We start from the raw sequence: 24,160 nt of genomic DNA on the forward strand, positions 1-24,160 counted from the left end.
GCCGACCGCTGGCCTGTGTCTCCCTCCTCCGTCCCCGAAGCCGGCCGACCGCTGGCCTGTGTCTTGTAGGAAAACAGTCGACTGCAGAAGGAGATGAGTGAAGTCGTGGAGAAGCTCGCAGAGTCGGAGAAGCTGGTCCTGAAGCTGCAGAATGATCTGGAGTTTGTGTTGAAGGACAAGGTGGGTCCTCTTGCTGATTCTGAGTCTCCAGAGAGGCGCCCCTGGGTGCCGGGTAAAGGGCGTCAGGGTCTTGACGAAGAATACACAGGCGATGGAATTTAGGTTTTTTCTCCTAAAATTCTATAATGGAGAGAAAATTATCACGGCTACTTTCCCTGTGTTTTCTTCCACTTCATGCAGTGCAGGGGTGCTGGTGACGCCCGGGTGATGCCCTGCACATTGGCCTTTTAGAGACAAAGCCAGGAGCAGTCAGCACCCTCTGCACAGACCCCAGTGACAGGGTCTTGGTGGTGGTGGGCACGGAGGAGAGGTTAGAGGCCCCCCCAGCTGGCCCTTACCATCACCTTCAGAGGAGGAGGGGAGGGGAGGTGCAGGGTCCAGGCAGGGGGCCTCCCAGGTGGCCAGGCAGGAAGGCAGCCCAGGCTCCAGGTGGGAGCATGGCTGCCTTCCATAAATTCCAAACATCCTTCTGCCCTGAGGCCTTTTAGGCAAGGGGAGGGGAGGAAGAGGAGGGATGGGCAGCTGTACCTACAGATGCTAATAAGCCTGGCGGGGACAGCGTCTGGGGGTGACAACACACCCTCTACCTGGCCTCAGGTCCCGGCCCTCATTTTCCTGCCTGCGTCTGGCTTTCAGCTGGAGCCACAGAGCACGGAGCTCCTGACCCAGGAGGAGCGGTTCTCAGAGATCCTGAAGGAGTACAAGCTCAAGTGCCGGGTATGTGGCCCCCTACCTGCGGGGTCGTCAGGGTCTGTCCGCTCAGACCCGGGTGGGCCCTCCCACCCCCTGGCCTCCACGTGGAGGGTGGTCCAGCCCGGGTCCACAGGAGCATCCCTGTATGAGCAGAGCAGGCAGAGCCTCTGATCTTGGCCTGCCTTCCACCAATGGGGTCCTCCGAGCCTCGTGTTCTGAAAGGAGACGGGTGGAACTTGCCTGCTCAGCACGTGTGCCCAGCCCCACACGGGCTGCCCAGGTGGCGAGACGGCCCCTGTCCTAAGTCCCCCTCTGTGTGTCCCGGCACCATGTAGGGCTTCATCTTGTCTCCTGTGGTTGAGTGTTTGCATTTCCTACGCCAAATCTACCAATGTGAGCCCACTCGGCTGGCGCTGCCGCTGCCGCTATGCAGAAGAGGGCGTAGGTGGTGAACAATGTCAGTGCTGGGGAAACAGATCATAACCCATTACTCTCTCGAGATTACCGAGGACTCCAGCAGATAGAACATTATTGTTTGGAGTTAGGGGTCTAGTATCCATTTGCCTCTTAATGATTTCCCTCCCAATTAATGTTAAGAACTGTCTTTCTGCACACGATGCTTTGGCCATACCAGAGGATAAAGGTGAGCCTGTGCTGGTCTGCAGTGTGACGTGACCCTTACCTCCTGCCCTCCACATCCTGAATCCCGGGTGCGCCTGCGTGTGGTCAGCTCTTACCCTCCTCGGGTGCCCGAGTGGTGTGTGTGGTGTGTGGTTAGGGGATGTGGTGCAGCTGGAATGTGCCGCTTGGCTTTCTGAAAGGAACTCTCTTTCCTGCTGTGTTTTCTCTCTCACTTTGAGCACCTGTAACTAACCATCCATTAATACATTGCTTTAGTGCACCTGAATTTTTTCAAACAAATGTAACTGCCTTCATTTTTTCACATGAGTCTGTCACTTAGCTGCTGCTGGTTTCACTTTTGGTTCTCAACATTTTACTTTTTCAAATATCAGCAGGAATATTTTACATTTTAGTGCTAAGCTACTTATTTAGAAATTTGCCGTCTCTATTTTTGGGGATATTTTTGGCTGTTTCAAACTAACAGAGCATTAAAAAAAGTTTTATTTCAAAGTAATTTCTAATACATGAAGTTACAAAAGTGAAACTAGTCTGGGGAACACCTGGATGCCTCTGCCCCAGTCCACCTGCTGTGTACGTTTCACCGTGTGCTTGTGGACGCGAACGTGTACATCGGAGGTGAGTCAGGCGATCACGACCCTCCACCCCGAACTGGTCCATGCACTTCCTGAGAGCAAGCCGACCCTTCAACCTCAAAGTGCTGTTCAGGTGCCCAACGTTGATGTTACATGTTCAGGAATTTTGCTGGCTTCTTGTTAAACCTTTGATGGGGGAGTTATTTACACCAAGAAATGTGCAGAAGCTACAAAGCTGGGCTTTTCTTCCTAGAGAGCCAGCTTCCCAGCACCTCCTAGGTATCTGAGGATACTTAGTAACTTCACAGTTTCCACCAATACAGTCCTTTAACCTGCTTGTTGGGTTTCAGTTTTGTTAGTCAACCTAACAATGTTCTTTTTTGTTTTTAGCTGTGTTGCTTGGCTCGCGGGATCTTAGTTCCCTGGCCAGGGATCAAACCTGGGTCCCCAGCAGTGGAAGCTCGGAGACCTAACCACTGGACCGCCAGGGGATACCCCTAACAATGTTCTTTAGAGCATCTTCCTCCAGTGCAGGACGCAGTCTAGGGCCAGGGCCAGAGTCTGATGTCCTCTAATCTGGAACATTCTTAGTCCATTCAGGTGGCTGTAACAAAGATACCATAGACTGGGGAGCTTATAAGCCACAGAGATTTAGTTCCTTTGTTCTGGAGGCTGGTAGGTCTGAGACCAAGGTGCTGACAGATTCGGTGTCTGGTGAGGCCTCTGTTCTGGGTTGCAGGTGGCTGGCTGTCTTCTCACTGTGTCCTTCTGTGAAGGGGCGAGGGAGTTCTCTGGGGGCTGTTTTATTAGAGCACAAACCCCGTCATGGGACTCCATCCTCCTGACCTGATCTCCTCCCAAAAGCCTCACCTCCAGGGGGCTTCCCTGGTGACGCAGTGGTTGAGAGTCCGCCTGCCGATGCAGGGGACACGGGTTCGTGCCCCGGTCCAGGAAGATCCCACATGCCGCGGAGCGGCTGGGCCCGTGAGCCATGGCCGCTGAGCCTCCGCGTCCGGAGCCTGTGCTCCACAATGGGAGAGGCCACAACAGTGAGAGGCCCGCGTACTGCAAAAAAAAAAAAAAACAAAATCACCTCCAAATACCATCACACTGGGGATCAGGATTTAACATATGAATCTGGGGAGACACACTGTCTGTAGCACATTCCCACAGCCTTTCTTTGTCCTTCACGTGGAGATTTTTGAAGAATACAGTCTCTCCTTCCTTTTCAATAGAAACGTTCTCGTTTTGTGTTCTCGTGATACCTCCTTTGGATTAAATTGAGGTTATGCCTTCTCAGCTGCACAATGTACGTGATGTTAATTTTGATCACCTGGTCTCCGTGTGGGGTGACACGTTAAGACCATGCAGATGTCCTGCTCTTCATCAGAAGTTTCACTGGATTTAGTATCAGTGAGTGATTCCTGCCAACTCCCGTCTTTGCCACAATGGTTGTTGCAAAAGGGTGGTTTTCCATCATCCACTCCACATCTGTCAGTTGGCACTTGGCATCTGCCATCAGGCAGAGAAGTCCTGTCTACCTATCTGTGTATCTGGTTGGTATGGGCTCAGGAATCGCCATTCTCATCAGTGGTTTGTATTGATAATTCGTTACTATGTCGAATTACTTTGGTGCTCGAGTCATGTGAGATCTGGCCAGTGGGAGTGTCTTCCGGCCGGCAGCCATGACCTTGCGACTTGTCACTGTCATGTTGTGTTAAGTTGTTCCATACTTTCTAGCACAGTGAGATGCTCCAGACTCATCTTATGCTTCCCCTGCCCTTGCGCTGGAATCGGCTATTTCTCCAATGAGTCCTGGCTCCTAACGGGAGAGAATGGCTTTAGAGACCAAGATCTGCGTGCTGCGTGTGCTCAGCCTCCTGGGGGCGCTGCCTCGGGCCTAGGGTGTTTCTTATCGTCAGTCTCCAGAGTAGAGACGACCTTGAACTTCCCTGCTGTGTGTCACCCATCTTTCCAAAGTCACTGTTTGACATTTCCCCGTGCTTGTAAGCAGGATATTTGCTAGCACAGAAACCGTGTTTTCCCTTGTTGCCGAGTTCCCTTCCTATTCAACTACTGTCTCAGCTTTTTTTTTTTTCTTTCTTTCTTTCTTTCAGCTGTCAGCCTCAGTTTTCTGGGGCAAGGCTGACTTTGGTAAAGGGCAGTGTAAGGACTTCCCTGGTGGTCTGGTGATTAAGACTCCACACTTCCAATGCAGGGGGCATGGGTTCCATCCCTGGCTGGGGAGCTACGTACGATACATGCCACGAGGCGCAGCCAAAAAAAAAAAAAAGATTTTAAAAAGTTGGGGGAAGTGTAAAATGTTAATCGCTTCCACCTTAGGGGTTCTCTGTGGTTTCATATTTTCACTGCTCCCTCGGGTGGACACCATAATGGAGTAGCTTGTCCTTGGTCAGAAGTGCCAGATACAGATTTTCTCTTTACCCATTTCCACCCTGTTACATGCTGAATGTGTGCGTCCCCATAAATCCGTATGTTGAAGCCTGTTCCCTCAGTTGTGGTGGTGTTCAAAGGTGGGGCCTTTGGGAGGCAATTAGGTCATGAGGGTGGAGCTCCATGAAGGGGATTAGTGCCCTTATAAAGGGACCCCAGAGAGCTCCCCCATCCCTTCCACCAAGTGAGGACATGGGAACAGATGGCCGTCTATGAACCGGGAAGCTCCCACCAGACACTGAATCTGCAGGCACCTCAGTCATGGACTTCTAGCCTCCAGAATTGTGAGAAGTAAATTTCTGTTGTTTATAAACTCTCCATCTGTGGAATTCTGTTACAATAGCCCGGATGGACTGAGACACCAGCCCTGACACACGTCCCCCCACTGCCTGTGCCTGGGTGGTCAGCCCTCTGTGTGTGCTGACTCAACGCGGCCTGCCGCCTCCACCTTCCTCTCCGATGCTTTCGATGCTTTCCAAGCTGCTGTTGAAATCCCACCCTCCCCTGCTTCCTTGCTGAGCTCGCTTCTCCCGCTGACGAGAAGAGAAGCCTCAACAGGTCCAGAGCCCTCAGAGCCTTAGCGCTACAGTGTGTGCAGTGGACTTGCTGCCTTTCCTGGCTAGCACAGTAACACCCTATGACCCTGTGACCACCCTGGGCATCCACAGGCACCCCCAAGTTCACATGCAGCCCACGTGAAAACAGGCACCCTGGCTCCCAGCCCTGGGACACCCACTGTGTAGACTGTCTGGGACCCAGGACGGCACATGTCACCCTCATCGGTTAGAACCGACAGTGGTGCCTGAGAGCAGAGAAGTCTGTGCCCAGCATGGCACCTAAGGACCTGTTTTCTGGCACTGCTGAATTTGTGGGACATGCATATGCTCTTAAAATACCCATCTGAGGGGCAGAAAGAACCACCGAGGGGGGAGGACATTGGGTAGACATGATTCTGTCAGTGTTTCCTGCCAGATCAGCACTGTCAGTAAAAACACCAGTCGCATGTGTAATTTCAAGTTTTCCAGTAGTCACGTTAAAAAAGGTAAAAAGAAGTAGGTGACATTCATCATTTTAATTACATTTTATTTCCTGTATTACATCCACAGTGTCATTATTTCAACATATAATCAATATAAACACATTTTAAATGAGATATTTTACATCCCTTTCTGGGAATCTGGTGTTTAAGATCGGTGTAGAGTTTATGCTACACACACCTCAATCCAGACTGACCACACCTGACATGCTCAGTAGCTGGCGTGGCGACATCGTGGGGTAGAGGGGCCGGGGGTGCCCACACCTGCCGCCCCGCAGGTCTACCCCACGGCTCTCACATCCCAGCCCTGCCCTTTCCCCCAGGAAGGAGCTGCTCCCTCCGTGGGGAAACTGTGTATTTGCCCAGGAGTTTCTGAAGGAGTGATCCTAGTAAATCTGTGCTTCTGTGCTTCTTCTGAGATCTGCAGGGCCTGTCCCTTCTCCCACACGGCCTAGAACTGCCGATGAAAGGCTCCTTCTCCAAGGGCGGATGCAGAGACAAACCAGGCACTGGCCACCGGGGAGTTCAGGAAGATGAGTTTTATTTGACAAGAGCTGCCTGGAGAAGAAACTCAAATAGATTAAAAAATCAGAGAGGAGCGGGCCTCCCTGGCAGTCCAGTGGTTAGGACTCTGCCCTCCCAATGCAGGGGGCAGGGGTTCAGTCCCTGGTCCGGGAACTAAGATCCTGCATGCCATGGGGTGCGGCCAAAAAAAAAAAAAAAAGAAAAAAAATCAGGGAGGGAGGTGGGGCCTTGAGGGCGTGCCATGGCCTTGGCTGGTCTGGCTTCCCCCAGAGCCAGTTTCCCGGGAGGAGAAGCCGGGTGGAAGCTGCGTCACGCATGCCGTCCTCCAGGTGGGGCGGCCACAGCCCACCCGGGGTTGGGGGGAAGAGTACGTGGACCCAAAGCCATGTGGCTGCGGTGCCGGCTCTGGGGCCACCTGGGAAGGTGGGATGTGAACGCTACCCTTTCTGGCCTTTTGAAAGTCAGGTGACCAAATGTGCTTGTTCAGGTATATTTCATTCGTGGGTGGACAAATTACGCTTGTCACAAACGAGACCCTTCCTCTTTTTCTTTTTCCCCTCTGCGCTGTGTAGCTTGCGGGATCTTAGTTCCCCGACCAGGGATCGAACGCGGGCCCCGGCAGTGAGAGCGCCGAGTCCTAACCGCTGGACCGCCAGGGAATTCCCAGAGACTCTTCCTCTTAAGCCTTCACGCCCCCAAGTGTCCTCTTCCCCTTATGTGTGTGCTTACCCAACCACCTGTGGTTTCTCTGTATTTTCTCCATTTCTCACTTTCACTGCACTTTTTTTCCCTGAGTCCCTTCCTTGTATCCCGTGATGGAAGGTGGTGCCAGGCATAAGATGTCGCGAAATGACCCCTGCTCCTGTGTCGCTCACGGAGCAGTTAGGTGCCTGGGTGCAGCTTCGGTGCCCCGTCCGCCCTGCTGAGCTGGGGCTGACTCCTGGGCCCAGTGGCCACAGTGGCTGGAGGAAGGGTCTGGCTCTGCCCACAGGACCTGCAGGACTGCAACGACGAGCTGCAGGCCGCACTGGAAGGCCTGCGGGCACAGCTGCCCCCGAGTCGGCACGGCCAGCTGCCCCCGGGACACGGCCCGGCAGGTAGGAGCCCGGTGTTTTGAGGTGGTGGGTCGTGTGCTCCTTCCCGGGGTGGGGGGTGGTGCGTGGGGCTGGCCAGCTGCACAGGTGGTCACAAGCCCTTCCGACCTCTTGTGTGGGAGAAGGGGCCTACCTGAGGCCAGGGTTCTGTGTGACCCCCAGAGCCCCAAGGGAGATGGAGGAGGATGAGGGGTCTACCATTTGGGTAGAAGCAAGTGGTGAAGGTTATGAGGACCTTGCCATGACCTCAGGGCAGGCATGTCCCAGGGAGCCTCCTGGGTCCCAGGGAGGGGGGCAGAGTTGGTGATCAAAGGAGATGCTCCACACAGACGGTCCTCTGGGGGAGGGGAGGAGAGAGGAGCCTGCGGGGACAGGGGACAGGCTGGTCTCGGGCCTGTGACGGCTCGTACAAGGCAGGTGCTAAACCGTGTGGACCGAGGCCGGCGGGCCACTGTGGAAGGGGTCTGAGATGGGGCGGGGCCATGGCGCCTGGGAACTAGGCTTCTGCCTCCCAGCCGGGAGGTCTCGACAGGCTGCAAGCACCGAGAGGTTAATGTTCTTGGCTCCTTCTAGAGACTGGGCTGGAGGTTCTGAGGCCACAGCTGTCCTTGAGGAGGACGGGGTTTGCGCCCACCCTGGCAGCTGGGCGGGGTGGGCACTACAGGTTCACCTGCTCCAGGCTCCACGCCCCTTGCTGCCCTGGGAACCACCACAACAGCCCCAGCCCAGCAGCCCGACCGCCTCTGTGGTCACATGTCACACAGACGCAGCCCCAGAGGACATGTCGCTCTCATCTGTAACCGTGAGAGCATTGGGCTCCCGTATTGTCCTAAAGCTGTTACTTAAAACAGGAAAGTCAACGTGGGAGCCTCCAAGGGAAACCGAGTGGGGTCTTCTGTGCACCTGGGCCCGAAGGGAGCCCCTCACCTGCAGCTGCATTAGTGGAGCTGATGGCTGCCGAGACCCACAGCCCTGCTGCCCTCAGCCAGGAGGTGTTGGCATGTGGCTGGTGAGCTGGTATCATCTGATCCCCAGATGAGTGTCTGGTGCCAGTGTGGCCATGGGGAAGGGGGTTATCGTCACCTCCTCTGTCCCTGGAAGGGACTGAGCTGCACAGAGCATGTGACCCTTGTCGAGAGCCACGATCTGTAATGCAGGGAGCAGAGAGACGGGGTCTGTGCCCAGGGTGCCGTGTCCAGAAGCCTCTGAGGTGTGGCACCAAAGGCAGCCCCAAGCTTCGTGTTGGCACTGATACAACCAGAGCGCTCTCCCAGCTGGAGCATTTTCTCTTACACTTTCCCCCCTCGTCTGACCATAGAGGTTCTGTTGGCCCCTTCAAAGGAGGAGGGACAGTCAGGACAGCAGAGTTGTGGTGGCGGGGGCCATGTGGGTTGTGGAGTCTGGGCCGGCAGTGCATCCAGCTGGGGCCACTCCTGACGGGTGCCACTTGGCCAGACCCAGGTGGCGGCTTCCAGTTGTCAGGGCAACGGGATGCTCTCTTTCCTGAGATACTTACTCTGAGTTCTCTCAGGATATCATTGAGCCTGTCACTCTTTTTCGTGGAAAACAATTTGGGCGAGAGGTTAGGGTGTGTCTGCTCCCTTCACTTTCTGGCCCATGAACCAGCAGCGGCAGTCACACGCACATTCTGAGTCAAGCCCTGGGTGTGCCCCCCAACACGCACAACGTGGGGGGCCGCTGGGCCCAGGAGGGCCGGCCGTCCTTGTGGGTTCACAGGCGCCCTTTGGGGGCAAGCTGTAAGGACGGGTGATGTTGCCGGTGGGGAGGGTCTTCTGGGCCAGGTGTAGCTCACACCCTCTTCCTACAATCTGTCAGAGCCTCCACAAGTGCTGAGTTTGCCTGACTTTTTGTTAAGACCCCCACCCCCATGATTTGTGTGATGTAATAGAAAGTAGGGAGGGCCTCTGAGAAAAGGAGGAAGGCGAAATAAAGAATGAAGACAGAGCTTCGTCATGGCTCATCCTAAAGCACTGTCTGTGCTGTGGTCACTTTTTCCCGTTGTCCCCATCCCTGTGTGTGCCTGCCACGGTCAAGGGGGCAGGACATGTACCCCATGTGGCATCTTTCAGGGAATTCAAGGGCCTGACAAATCTGGCAGGGAGCCTCCTCGCTCTTCATACCTTTGAGTGAGCTGCGTTCTGGCAAAGACTCGAAATGCTGGTTTGTAAAGATGCCAGCTTTGAGAACTCGGTGCAATGGACGGTCCATGGCCCATGTCCTCTTACTGCCAGCATTGCATTCCTCTTGTGGAAAGTGCCCACGGAAGGCTGTGCTTCATCCAGATGTTGGCTTGGAGGTTGGATCAGACCCCGCAGCGTCCTGGGCAAGACATAAACGGAAGTGTCTTCTTGTTGCAGGCATTGTCACGTTTGTGGGTGATTCCGTCCCAGTGAGTATAGAGACGGAGATAATGTTGGAGCAGGTGAAGGAACGTTACAAAGACCTCGAGATCCAGCTGGAGACCAAGGTCAGGGGGGCTGAGGGAGGCCGGAGGGGTCAGGGAGCTTCCTGCTGCTGGGACGCTTCTGCGCACACGTCTGCCCCATAGTGAGCGCGCTCAGGGGGACGGAGGTTTGCAGGGAAATGTGCATGACATTGATGTTCCGCCTCACACCCGCTTCGGAAGCAGGCAGGACAGAAGGGAGGGAGCAGGGTTGTGGTACCCCAGCATCACGAGGGCTGCGCTGAGGCCAGACCTCCCTGCTTACTCTGTGCTGGGGAGTCACAGCTCCCAACTGTGTTCCAGCTGAAGCACCCTGGGACTGCCCTGCGTGGGGGCCTCCTGGGCCACCCTGGCCAGGCCTGTCTTCTTGGGTGAACATGCCTCCAGCTCCGTGACCGAACTGTGGTGGGGTTTGTTGAGGGACGGTACCCACGTCTCGTCAGGTGTCACTGCCAGCGAGGCGGGGCCACCTCTTCCTTGTGGTCCTGCCCCTGGGCTCTTGCTGTGGCCTTGCCCGCCAGGTCCCCAGGGGGTTCAGAGCCACTGCGGCCTCGCGGTAGGCATTGTCCCCCCTCTGCCCTCCTGCTGCCAGGCCCCCAGCCCAGCTCGGCCCCCAGCAGCCTTTCTGCGCCTGCCAGGCCTGCCTGCCTAGGCCGCAGTGAAGGTTACGGGACGTGACAGAAGCAGGCGGCCACACGGGCCCTGGGGAGACTTTCACAGGCCCCAGCACCTCGTTGAGGCCGGGCCCCCCGCTCTTTGGATGCTGTGCCGGGCAGCCTTGTATCGTCAGGCAGATCATGTTTAGGGGCCCCTGGCTGACATCACTCACGCTTCTTTTCCCAGGTGAATTACTATGAAAGGGAGATGGAGGTGATGAAAAGGGCCTTTGCGGAGGAGAGAAAGGAGCTGGAGCGGGCCTTCAAGCTCGAGGTTGGTGTGCTGCAGGGTCAGAAGGCCGAGCTGGCGACGCTGCACCAGGAGTCGCAGGAGGCTGTCCGAGGCCTGCGGGAGCGGCTGCAGCGGGCCGTGGAGCTGGAGCGGGGCCACGCGCGGCAGCTGGCCCAGGAGAGGGACCAGCTGGAGGAGGCGCTGCAGCGGGTCAGGTCTGGCACCATATCCTTTTGGGATTTCGCGTCCAGGGTTTCTTGCTCAGAACCCGAATTTGAAATTGGATTTGGGCAAACGGCTCAGCATCACAATGGCTGTTACCTGAGGGGTTCTTGTTGGTGCAGACATGTGAGCCCTGAAAGAACAGGCTATTTTACAAAGAGTCTGACTTTTCGGTTTTTTGCGCATGCGGCATGCGGGATCTTAGTTCCCTGACCAAGGATCAAACCCATGCCCCTCCAGTGGAAGCATGGAGTCTTAATCACTGGACCACCAGGGAATTCCCAAAGATTCTGACTTCAAAAATATGTATTAACTAGGGCTTAGGCCCTGAAGCCCTTTGCTTTGTAGAATTTTGACTCACTTTACCTCCTGCCTCTGACTCGCCTGGTAGCAAGGGCAACACGGCCTCCATTGTCTGTCATCTCATGGTCCTTGGGGAGGTGGATAAAAGGCCTAAAAGCCCCAAAATAACAGGAAAGGCCATTAGTCTGGGTCAGTGGGACTGAACCCTAGAACCTGAGAATGGTGATCTGAGTTGTATCCTCTGGCTGCTATTAACTTCTCCATCTTCTATGGGTTTTCTTTGGTATGTTTAGGTGTGTATTCTTTCACTTTAACTTTTTATTAAAGTGTTATACGCACAAGAAAAATACACGCATGTGTGCAGTTGGAAGAACTGTTGATGAATTGGACATATCTGTGTCCCCAGCACAAGTCCCCCAGGGGTCACTTTTCCAAGTCAGGATAGTGGCAACCCTTGGGGGCTTTGGGGAGCCCCATTTTTTGTTCTGGTTGCTGGTGTACATAAGAATGGAATTGTTGGGTCGTAGGACATAGGTGTGGTTTTCTTTTTACTTATCCTACTTAGAAAACATTGTCTACTGAATGTATAGATTTGTGTCCTATGAAAAACTCTCAGCCATTATTCGCAAAATATTGCTTCTCCCCTCACTGTCCTCTACAACTGGATGTATGATGTTAGGTCTTTTCACTTTTCCTCCATTTCTCTCTAACTATCTATCTATCTGTTTATTTATTTAACATCTTTATTGGAGTATAATTGCTTTACAATGGTGTGTTAGTTTCTGCTTTATAACAAAGTGAATCAGTTATACATATACATATGTCCCCATTAACTCTTCCCTCTTGCGTCTCCCTCCCTCCTACCCTCCCTATCCTGCCCCTCTAGGTGGTCACAAAGCACCGAGCGGATCTCCCTGTGCTATGTGGCTGCTTTCCACTAGCTATCTATTTTATGTTTGGTAGTGTATATATGTCCATGCCACTCTCTCACTTTGTCCCAGCTTACCCTTCCCCCTCCCCATATCCTCAAGTCCATTCTCTAGAAGGTCGATGTCTTTTTTCCCATCCTGCCCCTAGGTTCTTCATAACCATTTTTTTTTTAGATTCCATATATACGTGTTAGCGTATGGTATTTGTTTTTCTCTTTCTGACTTACTTTACTCTGTATGACAGACTCTAGGTCCATCCACCTCACTACAGATAACTCAATTTTGTTTCTTTTTGTGGCTGAGTAATATTCCATTGTATATATCTTCTTTATCCATTCATCTGTCAATGGACACTTAGGTTGCTTCCATGTCCTGGCTGTTGTAAATAGAGCTGCAATGAACATTGTGGTACATGACTCTTTTTGAATTATGGTTTTCTCAGGGTATATGCCCAGTAGTGGGACTGCTGGGTCATATGGTAGTTCTATTTGTAGTTTTTTAAGGAACCTCCGTACTGTTCTCCATAGTGGCTGTATCAGTTTACATTTCCACCAACAGTGCAAGAGGGTTCCCTTTTCTCCACACCCTCTCCAGCATTTACTGTTTGTAGTTTTTTTGATGATGGCCATTCTGACTGGTGTGAGGTGACACCTCATTGTCGTTTTGATTTGCATTTCTCTAATGATTAGTGATGTGGAGCATCCTTCTTCCTCCATTTCTTAACCTCTCTTTCATTACCTCCAACTTCTTTTCTGTCTATGGCACATTCTGCCAGTGAGCTTTTCTTTTGACACTGACTTTTTATTTTCCAAAATCCTGTTTAGTTAGTCCTGTCTGATCATTTTTGACAGCTTCTTGTTGCTTGTCCCTTTTAAAATTTCCATCTTTTAGTTAAGTAAACATTTCATAATATTTATCCTTAGTTTGTGTCTGATAATTCCAGTATCTGAGGTTCCTACAGGATCTAATTCTGTTGTTCTGGCTTCTTCTGACTCTCATAGGGCGTCCTTTTCCACATATGTTGTGGTGATCTTTGATTGTGAGCTCATGCTTACGTGATGTTTATCTCTGGGAACCCTGGGAGCTGTAGTAGAGGGTGCTCCCTGCAGAGAGGATGTGCTTTGCTTTTGCCAGGAGTTGGGAGCCTGTTAATCTGAGGCCACTTTAACCTCTTCCAGGGAACTGGCCCAGTGCATGTATCCACGGTGTGGTTTCTCCACACTGGTGTAGGTGCTGGCCTCAGGGTAACCCCATTTTTGTGTTGCTTAATGCTCATGGCTTTGGTTTCAGCTTCCGGGTTTTTTTTGTTTGGGGACCCCTGGAGGTTTCCATTACCTTCTGTGAGGACATCACACACTAGATGATCAGCTCTGCTCTGGTTATTTGGTGAGTGTGGGCAGCTGGGGTGGAGCAACTGCCATCTTATCTGAGGTCCCCGAAGCTGGAGGCAGGATCCCCTGCCAACCACATACACACACACGCCTGCCTTGAATCAATTTGTTTTCCATCGTGGAGCCGGAATGACAGTTCAAAACACAGACCTCATTTGTGTCACTCCCCTGCTTGAGACCCTTTGCTGCTTTTAAAATTCCGTTGACTTCTGTGTCTTTATTTTTCTCTCTAGTTCCTCATGAGGAAAAGTGAAGTGGTACTTATGCTTATGAAGGAGATACTTATGCTTGACATTATAAGAATAATACATAAACACATGAGGTCATGTGGCTTTGAGTACTTTTAGATTGAAAAGAAGCTAATGCCAGGTAGAGACCTGTTTAGGGGAATAAATGTCCGCAAGACCAACATGCGTTAAGGATAGACTCTCTGGGCAGCAGGCGTGGGTTTCAGGCTGCCTCCCCGTGATCTTTACTTGTCAGTTGCTCGTGTGTCACACATCGATGGGGTTACCTTCCCAGGGAGTCTCTAAGAGCGTCGGAAGCCAGGGGGGCTCCGGGCAGACTTGGTCCCGGCAGCCACTGTCGGTACTTGCTTTTCCCCCTGAAGGCTGCATGTTGCATCAGGTCGCCCTCTGTCCACTGACACGGGCATCGTCCCAAGCTCCTCCTGGTACTGACCTCAGGGTGTAGGATGGCGGCACTCTTCCCTTGGGATCCGGCCTCCCCAGTCCTTGTGTTCCTCAGCTTTGTGCTGGAGTCCCCTGGGTGGAGGGGGTGGCCACTCTCCTTGCAGTGACCTCGCGAGGACTCACCCAGCATCTTGCACTGGTGCCAGCCATGGGCGCACTCACATTTCAGTGGAGGTTATAAGATGCAGGAACAGGCCAGCCGTGAACACGAAGAACCAAGAATACACCAGGGAGTTGTTGATTGTGTGGCCGTTTTAGAAGCTAAGAAAGCTTTGTCTTCTATAGCTTATCTCTAGGGAGATGCAAACCAGAGCAGGTTAACACGGGATACAGGAGAGCGAAGGAAGTGGTGTCCTGCACCCTCATCTAGGGAAGGGGAAGTGTGGCTGCAGGGCCACTGCAAGGCTGGAGTGCGTGGGGGTGACCAGCTTCTGGAGTTCCCACTCTTGATCCTTTCTTAAATTTCTCATGCAGAATCAAGTTGGATAGGCTCTCTGAAGAAAACACGTTTTTGAAAAATGAGCTGACAAGGATCCAGCAAGAGCTTGAAGCTGCAGAAAGGACAGAGGCTGCACAGAGGTAAGGGCCGTCTCAATGGTCCCACCCCGACCCCGGTCCCTGACACGGCTTGCTCTTCGTAGAGTAAGCTTAGAAGGCATTGCTGTAGAAAGTGGGACGTGTTCACAGATAACCCGCGTTCCAGGAGAGCCGTGCTGCCCTCTGACCAGCCTTGCCAGGCACAGCGGGGCTCGGGCCTCCTTGCAGATGTCAGCAGCCACCTTCCTTCCTGAGCTCCTTGCTCGCAGAAGTAGGAGGTGCCGGGTCAGCACCACCGCCACCAGCTCCAGCACAGGCCCGTGTGCCTCTGACGCTGCTCTGCAAGCACTGCTTACCCTGCAGAAATACTCCACATCGTGCTCAGGGCTTGGGGGAGGCATCGAGCATTCTCATAGGGGCGAGAGATACTCTTGCAGCCTTTCTGGGCGAGTAGAATCTGTTTGTTCTTGTTCTGATAATGGTTTCGGCTGTGCTTTTCTCCGAGGTTCATTCCTGGTCTGTCGATTTCAGTGAGTCAGAGTCAGGGGTCGGGGGTCTGAGCACTGAGGCAGGAGCTCTGTGTGTGTGTGTGTGTGTGTCTGTGTGTCTGTGTGTCTGTGTGTGGTGTGTGTGTGTGTGTGTGTGTGTGTCTGTGTCTGTGTGTGTGTGGTGTGTGTGTGTGTGTGTGTGTGTCTGTGTGTGTGTGGTGTGTGTGTCTGTGTGTGTGTGAGAGAGAGAGTCAGGGGTCGGGGACCTGAGCACTGAGGCAGGAGGGGTGTGTGTGTGTGTGTGTGTGTGTCTGTGTCTGTGTGTCTGTGTGTGTGGTGTGTGTGTGTGTGTGTGTGTGTGTGTGTGTGTGTGTGTGTTGCGGTGGAGGCTCGGGATTGCCTGTCAGTGGATTTCTGCTTTCACCATCAGAGCCTCATCCAAGGATGGTTTGTTTGGCTTTTTCTTAATGACGTTGACGTTCACGATGAGCTCGGCTCTAAACTGCCGAGGATGCGGTGTTGATTGGATTAAAGTGCCTGATGATGAAAGCCTGGGATCCAAAGTGGACGGTCAATAAGCGATCTCTGTTACGTTACAGCAGTTCTGAAATCTGCAAGATCTTTCCCTCCAGGAGCCCTTTTTCCCTAGGTTTGGTGCTGGGACCCCTTTGACCTCAGACGTCAGTGAATGAAGCCTGTGTTGGTGTTTACGCTGCTGGGTGTGAAGAGCAGTCACGTGTGCTAGAGAGAGATTAACGTGTGTGATTGAGGAACGTCACGGAGGGTTTGTTCTTACAGTGCTGCCAGGGTTCCTCTGGTTCCGAAGCTGGGATCCGATTGGACCAGCAGCAGCAATAGCGTAGGACAGTGACAGAGCAGTGGCTGTAGGGTACCAGGAGCAGGTGTACAAATCCAAGCCGCCAAGGTGACCGTGAGCGATGAGTGGTCAGTGATACTGTTAACTTTGCTTCTTCAACAGGAAGGAAGTTGAGGTTTTAAAGAGAGAGAAGGAAAAGGCCTGCTCTGAGATGGAAGAGCTCTGCACACAGGTGAAGTATTGACACCTGGCATGAAGCTGATGCCACCCTCCCTTTTCCATTATTTTGAAATAATTTCAAGCTTACAACAAGGAAGCACAGAACTTTGTTGTGAAAGATTTGAGAGTGAGTTGCTGACCCATCAGCCCTCTCCCACCCCAAATTAGGAAATCAGTGTGACTATGAAACTGCCCGATCAGCCAGCCCAGGACCTCGTGTGGCTTCAGTCCACCTGTCCTTGTTGTTAGGACCTGGCGCTTCTGAAGACTACAAGTGGCTGTTTCGGTGTATCTGGTGCTTCCCTGTGATTGGATTCAGATTATGTGTGAATATCCCCAAAGTGATGCTGTGTCCTTCTCATCCCATCCAGTCCGGGGACACAAGCATTAGTGACGTCAACTTAGATTCTTGGTCAGGTGGTGTTGGTCAGGCTTCTCCCCTTGGTAATTACTGAATATTTTATGGGGAAATGCTTTGACATGATGTGAATACCTTGTTCTTCATCAAACTCTCGCCCCCTTGTTTTCGCATCCTCTGTTTCTTGGTGGAGTCAGTTATTACTGTGATGGTGGCCAGCTGGTGACTAATCCCAGCTTCCTTTTATATTTGTTAATTGGTGTTCTAGTGTAAGGAAGAGCTTTTTCTTCTCTCCATTTATTTATTTATTTTAATTTATTTATTTTATTTATTTATTCTTGGCTGCATTGGGTCTTCGTTGCTGCGCACGGGCTCTCCCCAGCTGCGGTGAGCAGGGGCTACTCTTCGTTGTGGTGCGTGGGCTTCTCATTGCGGTGGCTTCTCTTGTTGAGGAGCATGGGCTCTAGAGCACAGGCTCAGTAGTTGTGGCACATGGGCTCAGTAGTTGTGGCTCACGGGCTCTACAGTGCAGGCTCAGTAGTTGTGGCGCACGGGCTTAGTTGCTCCACGGCATGTGGGATCTTCCCGGACCAGGGCTCGAACCTGTGTCCCCTGCATTGGCAGGCGGATTCTTAACCACTGCACCACCAGGGAAGCCCTCCATTTATTTATTCATCATTATGTTACTATCATAGATTCCTGTTTTATTCAATGGGTTATTAATATGTTACCATCAGTATTTATTTTCATGCTCAGATTGTCCCAGATTTGGCCAATAAGAGCCCCCTCAGGGGGACTTCTGGGTCCTCCTGACAGGTCCTGGTCATTCTTTGCACACTTCCTCACTTTTTGGTGCCTCACGATATTCCAGGTTCATCTCGTACTTCCCTGCCCCAGTCCTGGAAGCAGTCATTTCTCCAAGGAGCCCTTGGTGACTTTTAGTTCCGAATGGTACTTAGAGACCAAGATCTGGGCACTAGGAGTGCTCACGGCTCCTGGGGCATCGCTATGTCCAGGTGCAGTCAGTGCATAGAGCTAGGGAGTGTATACATATATTTATTATGCTCACATGCACATGGTTTCAGGTATACTTATTTATATATCTCCCTACTGAAAACCATGAATTCAAACTCTTATCTGCAATTCCAACATCACAGGGATAATTCTAGTTTTCTCCCTTTCCATATTTGTAACTCTTGCCTCTAGCAATGAAAAACCTGGTTTCCTCATCTTCAATAGATTTACTTAACTATTTGATTAATCCCTTTACCCTGCAGGTAAATGCCCTGTCTCACTCAGCACTGACCTCCACACTGGTCTCCCTTTGCCCCATAAGTAAATGCCTTCTGTACTTGGTCTCACTTACTGGCTTTTGGACTGAAGCACAGAAGCTGGGATGTGTCATTCTTGTTTTTGTTTTTTAATTCTTTTTAAAATTGAAATTAGTATTGATGATTGCAGACTCCCAGGTGGTTATGAGAAGTATTTTACAGAGAAATACACTTTGTCCAGTTTCTTCCAGTCGTAACATTTTATGGAACTATAGTATAATATTATCTGTGTTAGTTTGCTAGCGCTGCCATAACAAAGTACCACAGAGTGAGTGGCTTATACGACAGAAGTTTATTTCCTCATAGTTCTCAAGGTTAGAAGTCCAGGATCAGGGCAGGACTGGTTTCTTCTGCAGCCTCTCTCCTCGGCTTGTATACAGCTGTCCTCTCCCTGTGTCCTCACGTGGTCGTCCCTCGGATGTGTCTGTGTCCTCATCTCGTATTAGGACACCATCATATTGGACTCATATGACCTCATTTTACCTTAATCACCTCTTTCAAGACCCCATCTCCAAATACAGTCACTCTGAGGTATTGGGGGTTTGGGCTTCAACATGTGAATTGGCAGGCATCAGTCCATAATGAATATCAACGACCAAGATGTCGACATTGATACAATCCATGCGCCTTACTCGGGTTTCCCCAGTTTTACTTGTGTACTCGTGTGTGTGTCACGTTCTATGCAATTTTATCCCCTGTGTAGGTTCATGTCTCCATGACCACAGTCAAGATACTGAACAGCTCCAGCTCCACAAAGATCCTTCACATTGTTCTTTCATGACCCCACCCACCGCCTTCCTGCCCACCTACCCCAGCCCCTAACCCCTGAAAACCACTAGCTGCCCTTCATTTCCAAAATTGTGTCATTTCAAAATGTGATACAAAAGGAATACAGAATACGAACTTTGGGGTTGCCTTTTCTCACATATCATAATTCCCGGCTGTGTGTCCCCGGTTAGCTTCTTCCTGTCGCTGGACACTTTTCCAAGGCATTGATGTCCCACAGCTTGTTTTGTTTTGTTTCTTAATATTTATTTCTTTATTTGGCTGCGCCTGGTCTTAGCTGCGGCACGTGGGGTCTTCGTTGTGGCCTGCGGGATTTAGTTCCCCGACCAGGGATCGAACCCGGGCCCTTGGGAGCACGGAGTCTTAACCGCTGGACCACCAGGGAAGTCGCCCACATCTTGTTTTAACGCTCACCTTTTAAAGGACGGCTGGGCTGATTCCAGTTTGGGGCTGTCACAGAGGTGCCGTGAACATTCTCGGGCAGGTCTTTGTGTGGCTATAGGTTTTCATTTCATGGGATAAATGCCCGGGAGGGCAGTTGCTGAGCTGTATGGTAGTCACATGTTTAGTTTTATAAGAAATTGCCCAACTCTTATCCAGAGTGGCTGTAACAGTTTCCGTTCCTGCCAGCAATGCGTGCTTGATCGTTTCCCCACATCCTTGCCCACACTTGTGTTGTCACGCTTTTCTTTTAGCCACTCTGATAGGTGTGTACTGAGTCAGAAAGTTTAGAGGGGGCTGCAGTTGGGTATCCCCTTCCCCACACTGGTTCTGATCTGGTAAAAAGGACATTTCCCTTGAGGGCAGGAGAACAGAGCGCTCTGTGTACTTCAGAATGGTCACTGTCTTAGTCTGCTCAGGCTCCATACAGAATGCCACAGACAGGTGGCTTAAACCACAGAAGTTTATTGCCTCACGGTTCTCGAGGCTGACTTGGTTCTGGCGAGGCTCTTCCGGGTTTGCAGACGATGCCCTCTCACTGTGTCTTCTCATAAAGTCACAGTCCTATCAGATTAGGACCCTGCCTCTTGAGCACATTTAACCTTAATTACCTGCTGCAAGCCCTGTCTCCAGACACAGCCGAGAGTTTGTGGACACAGTTCCGCCCACAGTAGCCACTTTGTTTCGGGCTCCAGCCATCAGCTCCTGGTGAGCTGTGACCCTCTTTGCCCGTCTCTCCAGTTTTCAGGGCATTGATTTGCCCTGTGACCTCAGTTCTCTGATGGGTCTCAGAAGAGTGGTTGAGTTTTCAATTACTCAGCTTTTTCTTGTTGGGAGGATGGAAGTGATGACTTCCAAGCTCTTTACAGGCCAGACCAGAAGCCAGAAATGGTGTTTTGTTTTTCACGTGGGATTCTGCGTGTTCACTGTCAGGACGCAGAAGTACAGTGGATTTTCTCCTGCCAACCTTGTGTCCTGACACCTTGCTGAGCTCTTACTCTTTCTGGGAGTGTTTTTATTTATTTTTAATTTTTATTATTATTGTTATTATTATTTTGGCTGCGTTGGGTCTTCGTTGCTAAGCGTGGGCTTTCTCTAGTTGTGGCGAGCGGGGGCTCCTCTTCGTTGCATGTGTGGGCTTCTCATTGCGGTGGCTTCTCTTGTTGCAGAACACGGGCTGTAGGCGCACGGGCTTCAGTAGTTGCAGCCCGCGGGCTCCGTAGTTGCGGCACGCAGGCCCTTGAGTACACAGGCTTCAGCAGTTGCGGCACGTGGACTCTAGAGCACGCGGGCTTCAGTAGTTGTGGCTCACAGGCTCTAGAGCGCAGGCTCATTAGTTGTTGTGCACGGGCTTGGTGGCTCCCTGGCATGTGGGATCTTCCCGGACTGGGGATCGAACCCATGTCCCCTGCATCAGCTGGTGGATTCTTTTTTTTTCACAGAATAAAGCACTACTTTTACATGGGTCTCAATCTGAAATCCACAAGTGCTAGTAAGTCAGTTTTTAAATGTTTTAATTTGTTTCAAAGTTAAACCCAAGACGCATTGACTTCATAGGAAATCCACTGAGAAATGTTTTTCTAGGCTGAACACCTCTTTCCCTTTAGTCTCCCCTGCACCCTGCGGCGTGATTCTTAACCACTGCACCCAGCAGAGCATGTACATGTTAATTACTTTACTGCTGTCCCACCACTATACCAAGATCACCTAAACTGTGTGTGTAGTATTCCGAATGTTCTTAGTTATACCCTAATTTCACTAACTGCAAAAGATTTTCTGGGATAACCTGTCACGTGAATTCTTTGGCTACTTTTGAAGATGAAGTCCGAAGAACTCTTAAATGATTCTCCTTTGTGGGGGTGGGTGGTATTTTATAGGCATTAGCAGCTAGCACCTGGGGCTGTGCTGATCCCATCTGGCATCACTGGGAGGCAACCAAAGACTCATATGATGCGACAGCCAACTGAGTGACTCAAAACTGAAGGTTAAATTTAAAGAAAAAACTAATGTAGAGAAGAAAAGTTCATCCTAGAGGAACTCGTTCTAAGTAATCAATCATTATGCCTCTGTGTGTGTGTGTGTGTGTGTGTGTGTGTGTGTAAGGCACAACCAGATGGATTCAGTGCAGCCTGGCAGGCGGATTCTTAACCACTGCACCAACAGCGAAGTCCTCTGGGAGTGTTTTTGTCACCTCTGGCTTCTCAGACCTCTGCTGTCCCCTGGAGAGACCCATAGCTCTCGCCCCAGCCTGCTTCTTCCTGCGCCTGGCTGATATGGTGGGAACATCCGGCCCTGGGGCGACAGTGACGCGCCCACCAGCTGTGCGTGGACGCCGTTCTGAGGCACGGAGGGCTGCAGACCCTCGGCCTCCAGAGCGGCTGCTGGGGAAAAGCAGATGAGTGAAACGTGGTTTGTGTGAAGGTGTGTGACACCCGGTTGGAAATAACGCACTTCCGTGTGTCACCTGCTGGCTGCTGTTTCATCCCAGGCAGCACCGTCCAGGGTCCAGCATCCGCTGCCTGCAAAGTGGGAGATTTTATCAGTGTGCTCCCCGCACCGAGAGCCTCGGATTTTGTGTTTAATGACAATGATTTGAAGAGAATCACGTGCCTCAAGTATAACGAGGGGTTTTTTTCCCCTTCAAATTGCTTAAGATAATGTTAGAAATAACCGTGGGAGAAACAAGAAAACCATGCTAGTTCTCCAGAGCAGTGGTTGGATGTTGATGCGCTGTGAGCCCCCCTGGTGCCCAGTCTGCTGCTTCTTGGATGGACCAGAGTTCATCCTCTGCCCCGTGGCCAGAGAGCCCATCACTCTGGGGACGCTGAGCTCCTCACCCACTAGTTTCTAGTAGTAACCCCACCCCGCTAGCTGTGATGACCAAAATGGTCTCCAGACATTGCCAAGCATCCCTCGGGGAGCAAGAGTGTCCCTGGTTGAGAACCACTGGAATGCTGTTGGTTTAAAAAAATAACTTTTTGTTGAGAGTCTGCCTGCCGATGCAGGGGACACGGGTTCGTGCCCTGGTCCGGGAAGATCCCACATGCAGCGGAGCACCTGGGCCCGTGAGCCATGGCCGCTGAGCCTGCGCGTCCGGAGCCTGCGCTCCGCAACGGGAGAGGCCACAACAGTGAGAGGCCCACGTACCGCAAAAAAAAAATAATAATAATAACTTTTTCATCTGTGTTTTATCCCTTTTTGTTCTAGAGCCAGAAATGCAAGGATGAATTGTCCCAGCTCAACCACAGGGTCCTGCAGCTGGGAGAGGAGGCCTCCACCCACCAGGCCCAGAGCAAGAAGAATCACATCACTGTTCAGCTGCTGACACAGAGGCTGGAGGAGGCGGCACGCCGGGAGGAGCTGCAGGTGAGTGGCCGGCGTGGCAGGGAGGGGCAGACAGGCTGGCCTAAAACAGATGAGGAACAGCCCTGACGTGCCTGGAGGTAAAGGGAGGGACTTAACAAGCAAGCCCTGAAAATATGTGGACTTCAGCAGCTTTTACAAAGCCTGGTATCTAGAAAAAGTAGTAGAGAGGAATTAAATCTTGATGATAGGAGAGTAAGTTGGTACAACCTCTCCGGAGGACAGTATGGCAAAATATATGTCAAGAGCATCAAGAACGTCCGTGCGCTCTGGCTTCATGATTCTGCTAGTGGGAACTTTACTGAGCATTGTGTACGGACTTAGCTGGAAGTATGTTCATTGCTGTGGTATTTATAATAGCAAAACAGAATTGGAATCAGCTTTGAATCATCAACAGTATTGAATTAGTCAGTAAATGATGGCGCAGCCATTAAAAACCATGTTTTTGAAAAGTATTTAACACTCAAGATATAATAAGAGGGGGAAAGCACAGCATACAACCAAAGTCCGTGCGTGTGGAGGGAGGGCCAGGAGATACAGCAGAACGTCGGATGTGGTCCTCGGGCTGCTGTAATGTTTGCTTCTCTGAAGTTTCTGCCTTAAACGTGTCACATTTTTGCTAAGATACTGCTTATACTTGTGAAACTGATTTTTAAAAAACAGGATAACCAGATCCAAAAGCTTGAACTTGAACTTGAACACGTGACTCAGGAACGTCAGAGCCTGAGACTGGCACAGTCACAGCTGAGAGAGGCCCTTGAAGAGAGTCGGGACCAGGTGGGTGTGTGTGGTGGTCCCAGCCCGGGAGGGGTCAGCCTTGCCTCTGACGGCCTGGCCGGGACTAGTCCAGCCAGGGGCATCCTTGGTCTGCCTCAGGTCACCTGGCTAGTTGGGCATCCGCCAGGCCCAGGACTGAGTCAGGCTCAGTCCAGGGTCGGGTTGAACTCAAGTGAGCCACGTGAAGAGCTGCACCTGTTCCTCACGAGGGGAGGAGGCCATAGCAGTGCCTCCAGGTGTGCCCTCTACAGATGGAGGGGCCAGGGAACGCGGCAGGTGGCCTCTGAGGTCCAGGCCAACAGGGCAGAGCAGCCCCCGAGGTGACCCCGCTCCACGCCCCCAGTGGAGCCCAGGTGTCACATACCTGTGGGTGTTCCACCTGCTCTCCTGCCGCAGCATTTGTCCAGCACGCACCAGGCTCAGAGGAGGCAGGGAGTTCGCGGTCTGGGACAAACATATGTGAGCAAAGTGGGCCCAGGAGGGACGGCGGGTGCCTGACAGCGTGAGGTTCAGGGACACAGGGCTGGTTCTTCTGAGGAGTTCGAACAGGAGAAGGGAGGTGACGGGGTGAGGTGCCCTGAGGGCCACGGGCCCAGTGTGGACTCAGACCTGGGGTGTGCTTGGAGGGCCAGGGTACAGCAGCAGGAAAAGGGCCGTGGCAGAGGGTCTCTAACCCGCATGCCTCTGCCCAGCCTTTGTACCAGGTTCCCCAGCTGGCCCCTGGCCTGACTCCTGGACTTGGCTGTGGTCACCTGGTGTGAACAGTCACTTCTCAGATGGCCCGGGGCTGCAGAGGGGTCGGTCTGGGTGCGGGATCCCCCACTGGGGCCTTATGAGGTGCTGTCAGGCTCCTGTGGGCTCAGCCCCCTGCCGTAAGCAGGCACTATGCCCGAGGTGCCACCACGTACTGGGGGCTCCCTTCTCTACTTTTGGTGCCAAAGGAACCTTGAGAAATTGC

At 52.0% G+C, this 24,160-nt stretch overlaps 1 protein-coding gene across 2 annotated transcripts in view; it reads left to right on the forward strand.

The window, feature by feature from the left end:
* The window catches only part of NINL (ninein like), a 120,007-nt gene that overhangs the window by 89,801 nt on the left and 6,046 nt on the right, over positions 1-24,160 (forward strand). The window contains exons 13-21 of one of the 2 annotated variants that reach the window (XM_029220129.1): positions 70-180; positions 817-897; positions 7,094-7,199; positions 9,575-9,684; positions 10,504-10,763; positions 14,560-14,664; positions 16,090-16,159; positions 22,270-22,428; positions 23,089-23,202. In XM_029220129.1, coding sequence (XP_029075962.1) covers positions 70-180; positions 817-897; positions 7,094-7,199; positions 9,575-9,684; positions 10,504-10,763; positions 14,560-14,664; positions 16,090-16,159; positions 22,270-22,428; positions 23,089-23,202 — 1,116 coding nt within the window. Of the gene's footprint in view, positions 1-69; positions 181-777; positions 898-7,093; positions 7,200-9,574; positions 9,685-10,503; positions 10,764-14,559; positions 14,665-16,089; positions 16,160-22,269; positions 22,429-23,088; positions 23,203-24,160 lie in introns of both variants that reach the window. The other variant, XM_029220128.1, reaches the window with a different exon arrangement.

Source organism: Monodon monoceros, unplaced genomic scaffold (assembly GCF_005190385.1).
Source record: "Monodon monoceros isolate NGI ecotype Baffin Bay Population unplaced genomic scaffold, NGI_Narwhal_1 Super_Scaffold_13, whole genome shotgun sequence".
In the NCBI taxonomy this organism is placed as follows: domain Eukaryota; kingdom Metazoa; phylum Chordata; class Mammalia; order Artiodactyla; family Monodontidae; genus Monodon; species Monodon monoceros.